Source organism: Ostrea edulis, chromosome 4, assembly GCF_947568905.1.
Source record: "Ostrea edulis chromosome 4, xbOstEdul1.1, whole genome shotgun sequence".
Classification (NCBI taxonomy): Eukaryota; Metazoa; Mollusca; class Bivalvia; order Ostreida; family Ostreidae; genus Ostrea; species Ostrea edulis.
The window spans coordinates 5,643,998-5,658,141 of NC_079167.1; the positions used below are offsets into that span (position 1 = coordinate 5,643,998).

Sequence of the window (14,144 nt, forward strand, 5' to 3'; positions counted from 1 at the left end):
AATATGGCGCTAAAATGTGTGCCGCCGAAGGCGGTTTAGTATATATATACGATCGCGTTAGCGATCAGTAAAATCGTTAAAACGGAAAAAAAATCACAAAAATAACCCCAAATTCGAATTCCTTGTTAAAAATGAAGTTTAAAAAACTGTATTTTAAAACAGTTTTTTAAATCCGAAATGAAAAATAATGCAAGAAGACGTACATTTTTTGTTCCAAAATAAATGGAATCCGTTGTTGAGCAAAAGGGTCACGTGCGCTTTGTATACGTAATTCTCATGAATATTTGTATGACACGACGTCACTGGTGTTGATGTAAACAAACTGAACAGCTGATTTGCGATGAAAATGCCTCTAAAACTGAATTTTTTTTATTTGTACTGATGCAAGAGAGACGATTCACTAGGATTATCAGTTTTGATAAATTTGGACGGCAAAATCTGTGGCAGCTGTGGCAACGGGAAATTTGGATTAAAGGATTCGTCATATTCAAGCGACGGATTTATATGGAGATGTTCTAACCAAAATTTCCATCAGGACTGGTAGCTGGTTGAAAAGCACAAATTAACGCTGGAAAAAGTTCTGTTAAGAACATATTTCTGGGTATACAAAGCTAGTAAAAGTTTCGTGAGACACGAACTTGAAATTGCAAGTCAAACTGTTGTTGATTGGTATAATTATTCCAGAGAAGTGCATGCATATTTAAGAGAAGAATTCAGAAAAAATAGGAGAAGTGGGATTTTTATTTATTTTTTTTTTATTTTTTTTTTGAAATTGACGAAATTTGGTAAAAGAAAATTTCACAAGGGACGGAAAGTGGACGGTGTCTGGGTTTTTGGTGGCACTGAAAGAGAGACGAAAAGGTGCTTTTTTACAACAGTGGTAGATCGAACACGAGAAACTCTGCTTGAAATAATAAAAACCAAGATACAGCCCGGTACAACTATAATTATAAACTTTGTAATACTATAGAATCTACGCAGCGTACATTAAAAACGTCATTACCGTTCAGCAGCACAGTTAAATCTCTGTACGATACTTATTTTAGTCAGTACTGCATCCGGAAAAAATATCTTACAGACTGCCAAGATTCATTCCTTAAATTTCTAGAACTCATTAAATCTGTATATGACCCCCTCAATACTCGTACCCAACCTTACTTTCGGAACCCTTGATTGCCAAACAACGACTAGTTCTTCAACCCCTCGATCTGATTAATGTAAACAGCTTATAGATGATTTTATGTTGTAAGGTAAGACAATTTTAACTACATTTGACTTGTCGGGGGCTGCCGCCCCCAAGCCCCCGCTTAGTATACTCAAACGCCGTCGGGCTTTTATTTTTATCGCACGATTTTCATTGCTCAGCATCCCAGTCGAAAATGCAAATGGCGGCGTGTTTACATTCCGCTTAGCAACGGCAAGGGAAATAACTGTTCATGCACAGTCCCGTGCTTCTGGGGACCGGTATACTAGAAACTTCCCAGAACTTCTGGCAGTTAATTTTTAAACTAAATACTTGTATAGCTTAACATTTGGATTAATAATGAGATGACTTTTAATTCCATTCAAGCATAAATTCTGTGTTAGCTTTTTAGCTACTTCATATATTATGAAAAAAATCTGTTAATTCCTCTTACTATTGGTCGTAAAACTTCACCCTAGTTAACATTGGTTTTGTTTCAATCTTTCTTTCCTGCTGTATCTCTTAAGTTTCAACACTAATCCGCAGGATATCGGTAAATGTACGAACTTTCACATAGATTCATCTCAAAATGAGGCAAAACTTTTTTCTTTGTTCGCTTTAAAAATTTGATTGGATACATAAATGTATATTGTACCAGGTGTAGAACTAAATTCAAATTCAGTTATCTTAAACATATGTAGTTCGATTAAAAGCACGTTCGATTTAAAAAGGCTATGTTTAGGGAAAATTGTTCAAAGAATTATTTTATCTTTTACAATGTTGTTTTCGGGGGAGGGGGGGGGGGGGGGGGGGGGCTCATAAGATATTTTCTTACCATACCAGCCAGAATAAAGTAATAGATTATAATTCAAGTCTTTTTCAGTATGTTACCTTATTTATTTTTTCTTTATTTGTGAAACAACATACTGTCAAAATTGTGTGTGTGTGTGTGTGTGTGTGTGTGTGTGTGTGTGTGTGTGTGTGTGTGACGGGGGGGGAATGACGGGGTGACAAAGCCAGGAAAAAAGATGGTGCCAATAGACGCTTGCTTGATATTTTTATTAAAACTTACTATGCAAAATATTAAGCAAGCGCCTGTTGGTACATTCATCCGCAAAACACACCGTGTACAAATACATAATAATGCTTTAGTATGAGGTATCAGTATGAAATGGTGGATTCTGAGGATGACTTCCTGTTTTCTCTGTAATTTCTGCATTCCTTGTTCAAAATAAGCGTTTTGATTTTGCAAAATGCTTACCTCCTCACGACATTATTGTATAATATATTTTCCGTTTTCCGTTCCGTCTTCTGTTCCATTTTCCGTTCCGCGTTTTAGCAACACCCCAGCCATCATGGTAAGATTTGCTTTGGCGGGCTTCCGTTTTAGGGAGGAGTAAGCATTCAAACTAATAAAAATATTGGAAAGAGATATCTCTTTCTCTTTGAAAGATATCTCTTTTTCAACGATCAAAGAGATATCTCTTATACTTTGAGAGATATCTCTTTAGGAATTCTTAGACAGATATCTCTCAAAGTAAAAGAGATATCTCTCAGAGTAAAAGAGATATCTCTTTAAGTGAAAGAGATATCTCTCTAAGTGAAAGATATCTCTTAAAGTATAAGAGATATCTCTCTAAGTGAAAGAGATATCTCTTAAAATGAAAGAGATATCTCTTCAAGTGTAAGATATATCTTTAAAAGTAAAAGCGATATCTCTCTAAGTGAAAGAGATATCTCTCTTGGTGAAAGAGATATCACGACATGGCTTCGGACAAAACTTGGGGAAAATTAAAATTCCTAGCATGAACGTTAATATTTGACCAAAAGTATTGATCTTCGTCATATGAGGGGGGGGATAGTTTTTGCAAACAGTGATCGATTATAAAAGCACCAGAATAGTTTGTACATTTCCCAAGCAAGATTCGAGAGAAATATGTGTCCAGTTCTAGTTTTACACTATTATAGTAAATATCAACAAACGATCATCATCTTACACTTGCACCGAGTCATTGTTTACGCACGATTGACTTTCTTTTTCTAAATGCCTAGATGCAAATTGCATACATGTAGGAGCAATTTCGGTGACTTGTAGACTATACTATCAAAATTACTGTGGCACATACTATACATAAATCTAATATATACAATGTATATGAAAAGTGAGACTTGTAATTAATATCAAATAGAAATAAAAATTATCATTTGACAAGAATTTAATCAACAGATTTACACATGACACTTGGTAGCGGTAGCAAATTGCGACAAATTGTGATTTTTCTCGGTAAGCTTTAACTCATCGTCGGTTACCCACGGGTGCTTCTATTCGATTCTCTCCATCATATGAGGGAGCGTGAGTGGACTCAAAACCATGGTTTGCGACGATGACTTTAACTACGCTGTGTCCGGTTCTAAATTTATAATAAATTCGCAACTACCATGTGATCATCGTGCATCCTTTAAGACTGGGCAAACTTGTTTTCTCTCTTATAATTTAATTATGTCTGGGCAAATTTAAAATGGGGCAAAATCATCTGCAAGTGTAGAGAGGCAAAAATAATACAGGGCAAAAATATTCCTAAATACAATATACGGTAAATCTGGAAATACATGTAGTCATTTTCTCTGTCCGAATTATTGAGGATCCAGCAGTTGTTGTGTGTATCAGAGCTGTAGATTTTCTCTATATCGCACAAGGTATTTAATAATCTATGTGAAACTTTTTCTTTTAAAAATTTAATCCAACCCTGTTGAAACCTCCTCGAGATCCATCATTCACAATGTGGTTTAAACTTTTGACCCCTAAATTAAAAATCCCATGACTGACTTCTGGCTCAGAGGTTAGCCCTACTCAGCCTATTAGTTACCTTTGAGGATGAAGCTGATTGTACAAGTTGCAACGTTTCCACTGTTGTCCACTGCTGTATAGGTGACATTTGTATCAGTAGATATCACTGTTCCAGGTTTGAAGTTAGAAAGATCCACTGTCACATTCTTCACCAGCCCCGAGTTATCTGTTGCTGTCGGGACAACAAAACTAACAGCTTCCATTTTATCAATGTAGATGGTCTTAGGACAATCTTTGAACATTGGTGGAGTGACATCTGCAAAATAAAAAGATATAAGTTTCATATTAGTTTTAACTAGCACTGTCATAATGGGAATAATTCACAGGAAACTATAATGTATGTAATACTAGAGTATTTGATGTACAAAGGACTCAACACTAACACCATTCTTGTAGCCCAAAGCTAAACAAGAGTACTGCAAACGGCACATACTACGTCCATGAAATGCTTACATAGGGTGTTTTTCTTGTGCTATAATTTGTATAACATTGCTTCAGGTAGTATCAGCCATCATGTGGCTGTGACAAACTTTCATATGAACAAAGGGTCTTAGTTTAAAAATCTAGATTTCCTCAAAATGGACCAAGTTCAACAACCTGTAATTTTTTTCAAAAATGGAAGAAAATCAAAATCCTTCCCCAGATGCACATCTTCAATACCCATACAAACACTCCACAAAAGAAGAAGGTCCTCACTTGAAAACTGTGGGAGGAGTAGGGCAGACAAATTATGTACTCTCCATAGAATATTAATTTCCAAATAGACTAAGTTCAACAACCTGTAATTTTCTTAAACATTGTAGAAAATCAAAATCCATCCCATATGCACATCTTCAATACCAATACAAACACTCCACAAAATAAGAAGGCTCTCACTTGAAAACTGTGGGAGGAGTAGGGCGGACAAATTATGTACCCTCCATATAATAATCATTTCCAAATAAAGGGGCAAAACTCCTGGAAAAAAGGTCGAAATGGATCAAAATTGCAGTATGATCTAGAGTGACCCACAAAGAAGCTACACAGCAAGTTTCAGCATGATATGTGAAAGGGAAATGAAATTATAAAGAGAAAACCCCGAACGGACGGACGGATGGACGTACAGACATCGCTGTACCATAAAGCGTAACGTCTAAAGACGGGCGTATAAAAAAACCAGCCTGACAAGTTGATTGTAAACCATGGGTTGCATGTCTACCCGCAAAATTCACAGAATGTATGATAATAATAGTTCAAATTTTAACATTTACTTTGAATAGACTGTCTATTTTGACATCTTTTAAAGGCTTCAATAGCATACTATCATCCTATCAACATTGATGCATAGCGACTGGTGAAGGTTACTGTAGGCAACAAAAACGGTACATAATTATTAAACTATGGTTCAGACATGAAGAAGAGTAGAAAGACAGACAATGCTGAGATTCCATTTTCTATCAAAACTTTGTTTGAAGACACTATAACTGTGCACACAGTTTGCTTTATGTTCAGAAGTGAAGAACAGCTAAAACCGTCATGTAACAATAGTTTATAAGCCATACAGCTCCCAACTCTGCAGTCAGAACCCATGACCTCTGGGTCCACGAGTTTCACAATATCGTTAGTGGTCTATGTTGTACGTTGTGGAGGCCACACTAATAGCAGTGAAGTAGCTGGAAACATCGGAGCACGTGTTTACTTCATTTTATTAAACTACACACACAAAAGTACACATAACACAAAGACCTATGATGAGGCACACAGTATCGATTATACAAGACAAATAGACATTTACAATTTCCAGATTACATAATACAGTCTTTGAGCTCATTAAGACTATTCATTCATTTATTGTGCTTTTTCGAAGCACCGTAAAGCACTCAAGCAAAACAATTACTAGAAAACAAAATTTCAACCTTTGATTTTCATGATTTGGGGCATTTGCATCACCTCTCAAAACAATCCTGGTTCTGACCTGGGTTTCCTGGTTACAATCCTAACTTACCTGTGCACATTGGTAATGGTGATATAGTGGAATTCCAAGTGGCATTGTTGGTTCCTCGTTCTTCACACAGGAAAGGCGATGATGGCACTGGTTGATATCCTGAACGTTCACATCTAAAACTAAGGATTTCCCCAGCCTCATAGCTCCTGACTACCTGAAAAGCTCCCCCTGGTGTGCCTGGATCTGTGCAACGCCCACCTGCAAATATTGTGAAAAGTTATCTGTGTGTCCTTATCTGTGGATAAAGTGCACCACTTGGGTATATGACATGCCCATCTGGAACTACATGTAAATGATGCATATCTAGTATCTAGGTTTGCATACTCAAAGTAATTGGCAGGGATGCTGTCATTTGCAAGCCAAAATAAAAAAAAATATTCCAGAATGAGGCCACAGTTACCTACTTTTTGCTCACGTAGAGGCCTCCATGCTTAGTATAACTATGCACCAAGTTTTCATGCCAGATGACAAAAAGTAGATCAGATTTTCAAAGATTGCACTATTTTCATCTTGGCCTCCAAGAGGTAAGAGACCAGAAAAATTCTGTAATTTTGGTGAATATTGGTTGTGCAGTTTTTGAGAACAAGTTAAAAATGTTCAAAAGTAAAGAATGGACAATTACAGATTGGCAGTCAGGTGACCCAATAATGGATATAACTAAAGTTGATCATGGTCTTCCACAAAGAAGTGCACAGCAAGTTTCAAGTCAATAAGTGAAATTGTAAGGGAGAATAGCTTTTTAAAAAACGCAAAGACAGGTGCATAGAGAAACAGAAATTAAAGATGAGGATGTAAAAAAAATAATCGATCCTCTCAGATAAAAAATCCCCAGACAAATGGACAAGTATGAAAATTCTGGAACATCCTCCTCCTCAATATTCTTTTGTGGTACACTGGAAGCATTTTTAATCCACTGTCTCAGCTCTGTAGACCCTGTAGTTTCCATTCACTGATTTCCTACTATGGCTCAATGAGCCAGATTGACAGCTGAAGTTGAATGTAATACAAAAAGTAGTACTGAGAAAGACGCACACATAAAAAAAATCTATCATCTCAGAGAAAAGCCACTAGACAGATGGACAGTATGGTAATTTCAGAACACACACCCTAACCCCCAATTCTTTTGTGGTACACTGGAAGCATTTGAAATCAACCCAAAACTTACCATACTCATACAGTACAATCTCAGCTCAACTTCCTGAGACATAAATTTTGTTGCTATTATAATTCTTTTGTGTGCCCATTATCACATGTGTGTAAGTGTTTATCATTCATGGAGCAGCTTGAAACATATCACCAACCTGTACAAGTGAGATTTCCAAAACTCCACTGTCCATTCTCCTGGCAAGTGACTCTGTAGTCTCCATTCACTGATTCTCCACTAAGAATTGAACCAGACTGACAGCTATAGTTGAATGTACTACCAAAAAGTGTATTGGTATAGCTGTACAGATTGGCACCAGGAACCTGCTCTGGAGTCCCACAGTCAATCACTGAATAAGATTTTTGATGAAGTATTAGGCATGGTAAATTTGAAACTAGTTTAAACCGAGTCACATACATCACACAGACTCAGAAACACAATATACATCAAGTTCACAACAAAAAATTTGGGAAATTCCTTAATAGACAGTCATAGATGTGCTGTCGTTGATCCATGTTTAAGAGTTTTCAATGTTAATATTTTCAGTGTCATCCCTAAAAACTTTGTGATCAGTCAAATTCAGCATTTTAAGTATATACATGTATAGTAAGTAGTTAATATCTCAATAGATGTAACTTCTATCCAAGTCCATGTACAGTGGCTAGGACATACTGCTTGGGAATAGGATTCGTTCTTTAACTGGGATAATGTCACTAGCGCAATTGCTCATGATCTTCCCAGCTTTACTGAAGAGAGCTAAAAATCTAGATCTAATAACAGCTTAATTGCTACCAATTTTTCAAGTGATCATACACTAATTCAGGATAACATGGTCACTAAAACCCGAAACTGTTAACTTTGTGTTAACAAAACCACACTGTTGTCCTACTAACCTGGACATGTAAGATTGTCTCCAAGAAGATTATACTTAGACAGCGAACTTTCTCCACAATACAAGGACAGGTTCCGAAATTTTGATCCATATTTACACTCAATGATAACTTCAGTTCCAAATTCAACAGCTGAATTCTCACTTGGGAAAATCTTATTGTAATAAGGATCTGAATTAAGAGTAGGTGTCATACAGGTTCCCTCTGAAAAACAGTGACTAGTTTATATAGCAATTATTATAGTCTTTTCACTTTTAACATTCTAAAATTGCTTAATATACATATGACAATATAATTCATATATGGTATGACAATGAGGCTTTCCTTTTCTTAAAAGAAAATTAAAGTCTACCTCCTTTCATACCTGCCAACATTTTCAAATGCTAATCTAATATTTTTGCAGTTATGAAGTCCATGAGTACTGAACCGTATCTATGGCACGCCAAATTCACAAAAATGAGCTAAACATAGTTGCACAGTTGATAAACTAGGTTTATCGACTGTAAACTATAGTTTACGAACTGTAAACTATAGTTAACGATTCGTTAACTATGATTGTTTTCATTGTTAATTATAGTTTACGCTTGTGAAACATAGATTATCTGTTAACTATGGTTTACAGATTTGAAATACAGATTAACATCGTTAACTATAGTTTACGGTCCGTAAACTATAGTTTACAGTCGATAAACCTAGTTTATCAACTGTGAAACTATGTTTAGCTCATTTTTGTGAATTTGGCGTGCCATACGTATCAGTAACTAAATCACAGTTGTTCATTCACACACACCTTCATGCTGTAAAATCTTGCATTAAAACTAGATGACATTTGCTGTGCTTTTGAAAATACAGGACAAACAAAATTACAGGATTTTAGCTGTCCCATTGGGATACTTTAAGGAATGATTTTACAGAATAAATTGTATCTCAGCAAGATGAATGACACTTAAAATACAGCGACTCTTTCTTTTTATAGTTTGATTCAATAAATTCTTAATTTTTTATCAATAGATCTTATATAACTGATAACTTTCTACAATTTGGAAATAAGTGAATTTAGTATCTGGTTTTACTAATCTACAAACTGCTCCTGATCAAAGTTCAAATTATCAAATGCCTCTGTATCATTTCTAAATTCAATCATAGATACACACTTGTACAATTTGTCATATCAGTTGACCACTTCCCAAAACTCTGATCCACGCCACATTTCAATTTAGTCTTCAGAGGATCTGGAAAGTAGCCATGGTCACATTCCACCATTATTTCATCCTCGTAGTAGAAAAATTGCTTGTTGCTCAGTATCTTGCCATTTGTAGGAGGTATTGGTGTCGGACACTGAGCCCCTGAAATCAGTAGCAATACAGTAGCAATTTCACTTTGAACTTTTACTTTTGGTTTAAATCAAGATGAGGTAATTCTGTCATCCAAATCAGATTTCATATTTCCCAATCTAAAAACACTGACCCACATAATCTAACAGTTTTAATTACAGTTTTAAAATAAGAAAGTAAAAGTCGTACAGATTGTACTTACGGACACATGTATAGTTTACTCTGATTTTATCTCTTGCTTTTGTCCCAGTTTCTCCTTCTGCCAAGCTGATGTTATTGAAGCCCATCTCTGTATACAACTGATATCCCATTTGACAGACACAGCGAAATGAGCCTGCTGGGCTGTTTTCGCAGTTTTGACTGCATCCTCCATTATCATTACTGCACTCATCAATATCTGTTAGGACAAGAAAACAACCATTATAAACATAAGTATTCCTAAAAATCATCATCAAGAGTTCAAAAGGACAGTCTCTTGGACTAGGATTACAGCTTAGTAAACACATTTTTCATTGGACAACCTCTTAGACCCAATACTTCTAGCTAGGATTACAACTTTTCAAAAGCAGTGGTAGTACATAGGAATTTCTTCTATGATTACCTAAGCAAGGTCCTGTTGCTCCTGGTCTTCCATAACCATCTTTACAATTACATACATAAGAACCAAAGGTATCTTCACACTCATTGTTAGAAAAACTAACACATGGATCATTAGATGAGCATTCATCGTCGTCTAGAACAAAGAAAATCAAATATATTATCTTTCATACCCACATATGTCAGTTTGAACAATATTGACCAATGACCACCCCATTTTTATTTAGTCATTCATTCTAAAAGCTAGATTTTCCAATCAACTGATCTGATATGAATTACAATTAAAGTACTATCAAACAAAGCAGATCAACCCATCTGATTTAATTTACTGTATACCGGTACATACACATCTTCGCACAAGAGGATGTTATAAACCATTCACAAATTACTAGTCTGTCACTTGATTCAGTACAATTCATAAATCATCATCTGACCATGGACTTTGCCTTCAGCAAACATACTTTTTCCAGGTAAAAAAAATCCATGTTGTATATATAGTTTTAAACATGCTTTACTTCAGTAATAACATTTGAAATAATGTTGGTTTGAATTGGTTTAAACCACACAAGATTGTCATTGGTAGAACTTACTGACACAAGGATCCAGAGCTGAAAACAGTCCATCACTCCCACATGGGACATCTCTTTGATTACTATTAGTGCCATTCACAATAAATCCAGAACTGCAGTTGAGTTTGGCTGTCCCTTTATACTCTACATCACCACTAGCCTCCACCATACCATACATTACCTGTGGTATGGGGCATTTTATCTCTGCAATGGATATTTGCTACTTACAATATCTATCTATCTATATATATATATATTTATGAAAGTTCTGATGATGATTTTATGTGAAAAGTAATATATATATATATATATATATATATATATATATATATATATATATATATAATTACTTTTCACATAAAATCATCATCAGAACTTTCATAAACCAATGGGAATTGTACCAACAGAAAAAATCGTGAAACATGTGAAATTAAATATAAGGCCAATTCAACTTGATTAGTAGATTATCATCCAGGGTCACCAAAAAGTATGGGGCGGGTGGGAGAATTTTATTTTTTAATGTTTATTTTCTGAGAAAAATATTAATGACAAATGAGTTTTTGTCAACAAAAGTGCTTCATTTAATGCAAGATGGATATCAATTTATGCTTATTTCACAGACGAATTCCAGGTGAAGCTTAATTTCAAACACAAGAAGATACCAAATTTCTTCAAGATTTACGCCCGTAAGAATACAAGAAACCATATTCTTCATGTGGCTTTTCTCGTTGCTATACCAAAAATGTAAACAAAAAGTGTAAAAAAAAAAAAAAAAAAAAAAAAAAAAAACTGAGTTGGACATGAATATTTTATGGAAATCGCAAGTTTCACAAAATAAAAAAAATCGGGGCAGGCCAATTTTTGAGGGGCAGGCGGGGATGATAATATATCAATTAAGTTGAATTGGCCTAATTACAGTAATCAATATATGTTCAACTGCAACTCGGCCAACTTCTCTCCAAGAACATTCTGACTGAAGATGTTCAAACTGAATACTGATATAATGATTTATCAAATGCTTTTATAACAGTCACACTGACAGATAGATAGATGTCCTTTGTAATGTATATCTAAACATGAAAGACTACCTTTTGCAAAAAGATTAATTGAATTCCATTCAATTAACTAGACCTGTCAAAATGGGATTAATACATGAAATCTGAAATACAACAAATATTTAGGCCACAAACACAAAGTTTCTAAAATCCATGCATCACAAAGATTCTAATATTTCCAGGGTATCAAAATATGGTCATAAGAAGAATTTTTATTTTTTATCCCAGTGACCTTGACATTATTCACAAATATGACCTTGGTCTAGTATCATAACACACAAGTAGCCTGTGTGTAATACTGGTATATACTGTCTGTGGTTTCTCTGCTAAAGACATGGTTTGTACATTGAACACTTGCCTCATCCACATGATATTAGTCAAAATTACAACACATTAAAGTCATTTGAAACTTTCATCATCAGAATGAGCAAACAGTGATCAGCAGGAGTTGAATGGGATGGATTTAACAAGATGGCATTGTGATTATAAGTATACATGTGTAGAAGACATGGTGACAGACAGCCACAGACTATCACAATCTAGTCTACCATCATACCATGTTTGACTGAAATCCTTTGAATCGTGTTTGGGGACATATTTATATGGCATATACAAGTATATGACACTTTGCAAAATTTTAATACATCACATATTCTTTCTATCTGAAATACATCATTTTGCATGTTTATACTTCTAACAAAAAATACAAATAAGCTAATTCACTGTATTTTGGAAGAAGCTATGTTTCTTGACTTTCTTACTCTGACAAGTTGGGACAGGATGCGACCAGTTGCCGTCTGATTTGCAGTGGATGTATACAGATCCTACGAGGTCATATCCTGGATCACAGCTAAACATCAACACAGAGGCATATTCTGTACCACTCCCAGCAGTTGTATTTATTTCTCCATTAGTAGGCTTAGTTATTGGACTGCATTGTTGAGCTGTAAGTAATCTCGATGTTTATACATCTTCCAATCAACATGTCATGCCACAAAATTGCAATACCATGGTATTTTTAAAACTTCATGTCATTGTAAATGTGGGGGTGGGGGTTGTTATTGGTAGATATCTCATGTTGAGCAAATTCCAAAAAATTATCTTTGGTAAAAAAAAAATTACAGCAAAGTTTTTAAGGAAGAAAATCACTAATCAGTAGAGATCCATTTACAAAACATGTGACCGTGGAATCATTAGAATTCGAGGTGACTCGATTTTCATGGAATTCGTGGGTACCCCTCACCCACGAATTTACATCCTAAACGAATAAAAACATTCTAGAGTTATCTTTCTTTCAAATATATAAATCCACGAAATTATGTGCCCACGAACCCGTAAAAATTCAGCAATCCACGAAAATTGGCCCCCACGAATTAAAATGATTCTACAGTAGTACGTGCTGTCAACCAGTTACAGGGTCAAAATTGATGAATGCATATTTCATCATAATTCAACTTGCCATTATATTCTAACAGGAACATAATCACTGGTATTTTCTACATTGATGTCCATCCATAATGCAAATATTATATTGTACTTTGTACCCAATGATTTCCAATGATAAAATATGAATTCATCTTTCAAAAACTTACATGCAACTGTAAATGTACCATCTCACTACTAAGTTCAATAATCTAAATATGGACAGCAAAGCAGAATCTATGAAGTTTTTGATTAGTACATATTCAATGCGTTTCTATTTGGAAATTTGAAACTTGAATTTTTTTATGTATGATAATGATAATGGATGATTACTTATTCATATCATCCTTCATTGTATACCTTTACTGCAATGCAATTCATAGAATAAAATTCTTTTATAAAACAAATAAAACACCATATTTTGAGCATTTTTGCATAAATGTTACTTTTTACATGAGCAGTATGACTTTTTGTGCTTGTTCAAATTAACAAAATTTTTCAACAATGCAACAGAATTATTTAGTAAGCTACAAGAACATTTCTTTTACCAATATATTTCATAAAATGAACCATAATGTCTCTTGAAGCACATGTATCAATACAACGTCAGTTTATACAACATTGATAGGTGTGTTTAAATTTCACAAGTTTAGGTCTTATAGACTGAAAATAAATAGAAATTAGAAACTGTAACAATTAAAAATTTTGGACGATTGTAGTTCATGATGTATGCTTTAAGTTGACAGTGTTTTTATGTATGTTATTTTCACTTACCATAGCACTGAGGTGGTGTCTCCCACATCCCATTCTCCTTACACTGTATTACAGGTGAGCCACCTATAGTGAAGCCTCCATTGCATTCGTATGTTGCATTATCTCCCACTTTTGGGCCTGTTGCTTCTTTCAATATTCCATTTTGAACAGCTGGCGGGGTACTGCAGTATGTAACTGCAATTTGGAAAATATTTCAATTCAGTTTTGCATCTTATCACACAATCTTACAAACCATGCCAGTGTATACCATAACATGCAGAATTGTTTGTACTTGTATTTAAACAATTTATAACACATTGAAACTTTGATAGGTGAAATTTCAAAGAGCTATCATTTTCTCTACA

General features: G+C 34.8%; 1 protein-coding gene across 2 annotated transcripts in view; it reads right to left on the reverse strand.

Moving 5' to 3' along the window:
- The window catches only part of LOC125668853 (sushi, von Willebrand factor type A, EGF and pentraxin domain-containing protein 1-like), a 337,072-nt gene that overhangs the window by 216,092 nt on the left and 106,836 nt on the right, over positions 1-14,144 (reverse strand). For both annotated transcript variants that reach the window (XM_056161741.1, XM_056161742.1), the window contains exons 14-23: positions 13,801-13,974; positions 12,366-12,548; positions 10,571-10,753; positions 9,985-10,116; positions 9,586-9,780; positions 9,204-9,395; positions 8,053-8,253; positions 7,317-7,508; positions 6,016-6,213; positions 4,051-4,287 (exon numbers count right to left, since the gene is read on the reverse strand). In XM_056161741.1, coding sequence (XP_056017716.1) covers positions 4,051-4,287; positions 6,016-6,213; positions 7,317-7,508; positions 8,053-8,253; positions 9,204-9,395; positions 9,586-9,780; positions 9,985-10,116; positions 10,571-10,753; positions 12,366-12,548; positions 13,801-13,974 — 1,887 coding nt within the window. The remainder of the gene's footprint in view (positions 1-4,050; positions 4,288-6,015; positions 6,214-7,316; positions 7,509-8,052; positions 8,254-9,203; positions 9,396-9,585; positions 9,781-9,984; positions 10,117-10,570; positions 10,754-12,365; positions 12,549-13,800; positions 13,975-14,144) is intronic.